We start from the raw sequence: 5,379 nt of genomic DNA on the forward strand, positions 1-5,379 counted from the left end.
TTGGATCAGTCAAACGATCAAATTTTCCAAAACTCAAAACATGAAACTTCTATATCTTTGAGTTTTCTACGTTATAACCGAATTTCAAATCATTTGGACTTCATATGATCAAGATATGTCATATTTCTTTCTTTAAAAATCATTAATTATTTAGTAATATCATATTACTAAATCAACTACTTGTGATATTTATTTCAGGCATTACATTTCTACCCCCCTTAAATGAATTTCGACCCCGAAATTAATCAACAACAGTACATGCATAAATAAAGATACGTCATACAATCAGAATAAGTAGGGGTAGAGCTCCCTCATATGCCGTTCTGTCTCCAAGTGGCCTCTTCGACACCTCTGTGCTCCCACTGAACCTTCACCATCGGTATAAGCTTACTGCGAAGCTTCCGTTCAGATCGATCCAAAATACAAACTGGTCTCTCAACATAAGACACATCAGGATCTAACTGAACCTCAGAAATATCCAACACATGTGAAGGATCCGGCTCATACTTCCGCAACATCGACACATGAAACACATCATGAATACCAGATAAAGATGGAGGTAGAGCCAATCGATAAGCCAAAGTACCTATCCGCTGCAATATCTCATACGGTCCAACATATCTCGGTGCCAACTTTCCTTTCATACCAAATCGTACTGTACCACGAAAAGGAGACACTTTCAAAAATACTCGATCACCATGCTGAAACTCTAAGGGTCTTCGTCTTTTATTGGCATAGGCGGCCTGTCTATCTTGAGCTGCTTTCAATCGCTGCTGTATCAACTTTACTTTCTGTTCCATCTCATGAATCATATCAGGACCGGTAACCGCGGCTCGATCAACATCATCCCAGTATAACGGAGATCTACAACGTCTCCCATACAATGCCTCAAATGGAGCCATCTGAATACTACTCTGATAACTATTGTTATACGCAAACTCCACCAATGGAATAGATGACTGCCAACCAGATTTAAAATCCATGACATAAGCACGCAACATATCCTCCAGCGTCTGAATAGTACGCTCAGTCTGACCATCTGTCTGAGGATTATAAGCTGTACTCAATCTCAACTCTGTCCCCATCGCAGTCTGCAATCCTTCCCAAAAATGAGAAGTAAATCGAGGATCTCTATCAGAAATAATAGACACTGGAATCCCATGTAATCGTACAATCTCTCGTATATACAACTGTGCCATCGTCAAGTACGTACTACTCATGCTATAGGGTATAAAATGTGCAACTTTCGTCAATCGATCAACAATCACCCAAATAGCATCAATAGTTCCAGTGCTTCTTGGCAAATGAGTCACAAAATCCATCGATATGTGTTCCCATTTCCAAGTCGGCACTTCTAAACTCCTCAATTCACCTCCCAGCCTTCTCCTCTCAGCTTTGATCTGTTGACAATTGAGACATCGACGTACAAAATCAATTACATCACGTTTCATTCTCTTCCACCAAAACTGAGAACGTAGATCCTTATACATCTTCTTGCCACCAGGGTGGATAGAATATCGACTACAATGTGCACGCCGCAACAGGCCCTGGCGCAACTCAGATATATCAGGAACTACCCATCTATCATTCATCCTCAAACTGCCATCATCAGCGACTCTAAAACGAGTATTTTGTTTCCGAGAAACCAACTTCTTCCATCGCTGAACTCTCTCATCTGTCATCTGTGCATCACGAATACAACCATATATATCAGGTTCAGCTAATAAGGTAGATACCTGGATAGGAGTCGTCGAGATATCAAAATCATATCCCAAGGAACAACAAGATATCATCATAGCTGATAAGCGACTCACATCCTCTGCAGTACAACTCACTTTACGGCTCAATGCATCAGCTGTAAGATTGGCTCGACCAGGATGATATTCAATCTCACAATCATAATATTTCAGCAAATCTAGCCATCGTCTCTGTCTCATATTCAACTATGTCTGTGTAAACAGAAATCTCAAGATCTTATGATCAGTATAAATCGTAAACGAGGTACCATATTAATAGTTTCGCCATATCTTCAAGGCAAAGATAATGGCTGCTAACTCCAAGTCATGCACGGGGTACCTTGTTTCGTGTGGTTTCAGCTGTCTCGAGGCATATGCCACAACATGCCGATCCTGTATCAAAACACCAAACCATGTAATGATGCATCCGTATAAACAACAAACCTCTCGTTTTCTGTAGGGATTGACAACACCGGTGCAGTCGTCAGTCGGTGCTTCAACTCCTGAAAACTCCTCTCAATGCTTCAGACCACTGAAATCGCACACCTTTCTGAGTCAACTATGTCAAAGGTCTAGCAATCTTTGAAAATCCCTCAATAAATCGACGATAATAACCTGCTAAACCCAAGAAACTACGAATCTCTGGTACATATGTAGGTGCAGACCACTGTAACACGGCTTCGACCTTCGTTGGATCAACAGAAATCCCATCTCTCGATATAACATGACCCAAGAAGACCACTCGATCCAACCAAAACTCACACTTACTGAGTTTGGCATACAACTATCTATCTCGCAACACCTCTAACACTGAACGCAAGTGTCCTACATGCTCAGCCTCACTCCTGGAATATATCAATATATCATCAATAAACACAGTAACAAATCGATCGAGATAAAGCTGAAATACCCTATTCATCAAACTCATGAACACAGCTGGAGCATTCGTCAACCCAAACGGCATAACTAAAAACTCATAATGCCCATATCTGGTCCTGAATGATGTCTTCTGGATATCCTCCTCTCTAACTCGTATCTGATGATATCCTGACCTCAAATCAATCTTCGAATATACCGAGATTCCCTGTAACTGATCAAACAAATCATCAATACGAGGGAGGGGATATTTATTCTTAATCGTTACCCTATTCAGCTGCCGATAGTCAATACAAAGCCTCATCGTTCCATCTTTCTTTCTCACAAATAAGACTGGTGCACCCCAAGGCGATACACTAGGGCGAATGTATCCCTTGTCCAACAAGTCCTGCAACTGGGCTTTCAACTCTCTCAACTCTGCTGGTGCCATTCTGTAAGGAGCACGAGAAATAGGGGAAATACCTGGCATCAACTCAATCCCAAACTCCACCTCACGGGCTGATGGGAAGCCTGGAATCTCATCAGGAAAGACATCGGAAAACTCAGCAACTATAGGTATCTCCTCTATTCCCACTTCCTTCTTCTTCTCTGTCACATCTACAACATAAATAAGATAACCCTCATGTCCATGCTCCAATAACCGAGACATCCGGATAGCAGATACCAACGGAACACGAGGACGGGAACCCTTCCCATAAAATGTCCAACGCTATTTCTCATCTGTATAAAAGTATACTACCCGCTGATAACAATCAACTGTCGCACAATAACTCCTCAGCACATTAATTCCCACAATACAATCAAAATCAGTCATCTCTAGAATAATCATATCAGATCTCAGCTCATAGCCCTCATAAGAAATAATACCATCTGATATCATCGATACAACTGATATATCAACTCCAGAGGGTGTCGAAACAGAAAGAGGCATAGACAATGGAGACGAGCGCATATGATGCTCAACCACAAACTTCTTCGATATAAATGTATGCGAGGCACCAGTATCAATAAGAATATAAGCAGGATAAGAACATAAATAACACTTACCCGCTATCATCTCCTCTCGTGCCTCCTCTGCCTGCTCTCGTGTCAAAGCATACACATGTGCCTGAGGCGGACCAGCTCTCTGCATACGTGGCTGTCCTCCAGAAGGTCGTGGTGTAAACTGCTGAGGCTGTCGTCCTCCTCTCTCTGAGGATCTACCTCTAGCACTCCTAGGCTCTCGCTGTCCCTCACGACTAGGACACTGTCTCGCCAGATGACCAACACCGCCACACTCAAAACAGGTGATCTTGGTCTGTGTACAATCTCTGATCAGATGAGGTCCCCCACAACGAAAACATCTCACGGCTCTGGACTCTCCTCTCTGCCCCTGAACAGACTGAGAACTGCCCCCACGACTCTCAACACGTCGTGAATCAAATCGACGCTTCCCAGATGATGCTGAAGAAGAAGATGAACCCTTCTGATATTTAAAAGACTGTCCCTGAGGTCGCAATGACTCCCTAGTCGACTCTGATAATCGTCCCTGAGCCCCATACTCCTGCATCACCAACTCAGCCATCTCTGCCCTCGTCACTGCATCCTCAAATGATATCGGGTTATTTGATTGCACACGATCAAATAACTCTAACTTCAACCCTCTCAAGAAATGCCTCATCTTAGCATGAACATTCGTAGCAACATGTGGCACATATTTCAGCAATGCAGAATACCGAGACTCGTACTCAGCAACAGACATACTGCCCTGTCTCAAATCCTCGAATTCTCTCTCTTTCTTCTGTCTGGCTGCTATAGAAAAATATTTATCAAGAAAACGAGATCGAAACACATCCCAATCAACAGTACGGCCCTGAGCTCTCAATCCAGCCTCAGTCGTCTGCCACCACAATAGTACATTCCGAGAAAGCTGAAATGTAGCCAATCGTAACCAAGCAGACCTAGCACACGGCGCAGTCACAAATATCTGCTCTATCCTCTCGATCCACTCCTCTGCACGCTCACCGGTCTCAGAACTATCAAATCTCGGCGGAAAATAACTGCTGAACTGTGCCAAAGTCAACTCACCAGGTAATAAAGGCTGATCTGCAGGTGCCTGTCCCATAGAAGGAGGTGGCAATGGATTCATCTGACCAAACCCACTGTCAACCTCGTCCGTTTCTTCGCGTGGATGTACCTGTTCTCTAGCTGCCATCACTGGAAATCCAATTGTTAATCATAACATTTAACAATTACAATCCAGTAATCATCATCACACCTTTCGCACGAAAGTACACGCAACTAAAGAACAATCAATCATATCGAGAAATCATCAATAACAAGTCAAATGTACAGACACACGCAGATACTATCGTCATCCAACTCCCTCATCACAAACCCAACTCCTAACCATCCCAGACATCTAACATATGCTCTGATACCACCAAATGTGGCGCCCCAAACCTCGCCACGTAATCATGCAACATGTGACGTCATATGCATAAAATTTTTCTTTTCGACGACGTAATAATATAATGCATATACGACAAAATAGTGCAATCACCACACTATCTACGTCAGTGTAGCAGAAACAGTATAATAAATACACACATACAACTCAAATAATACAATAAGATATACTGTCTCTATCTACTATCAACTACAGGACTATTTGACTAGACACACCTAGTCCTTCACCACTATCCTGTCTCACGCATAGTCCTGTAACCTGTCCAACAGAAACAGCCCCCAAAGGGTGAGCATATACAACAATCATCATCGTAATACA

The 5,379-nt window shown here is 42.7% G+C and overlaps 1 protein-coding gene across 1 annotated transcript; it reads right to left on the bottom strand.

Moving 5' to 3' along the window:
• Positions 1 to 311: 311 nt before the first annotated feature.
• LOC140839021 (uncharacterized) lies at positions 312 to 4,806 on the bottom strand. Its single transcript, XM_073205646.1, has 7 exons — positions 3,660 to 4,806; positions 2,938 to 3,209; positions 2,352 to 2,421; positions 2,077 to 2,129; positions 1,836 to 1,928; positions 1,269 to 1,736; positions 312 to 1,091 (listed from the first exon to the last, which is right to left on the bottom strand). Exons 1-7 carry the CDS (start codon positions 4,804 to 4,806, stop codon positions 312 to 314), a joined length of 2,883 nt encoding a protein of 960 aa, XP_073061747.1.
• Positions 4,807 to 5,379: the final 573 nt, after the last annotated feature.

Source organism: Primulina eburnea, chromosome 8, assembly GCF_022965805.1.
Source record: "Primulina eburnea isolate SZY01 chromosome 8, ASM2296580v1, whole genome shotgun sequence".
In the NCBI taxonomy this organism is placed as follows: Eukaryota; Viridiplantae; Streptophyta; class Magnoliopsida; order Lamiales; family Gesneriaceae; genus Primulina; species Primulina eburnea.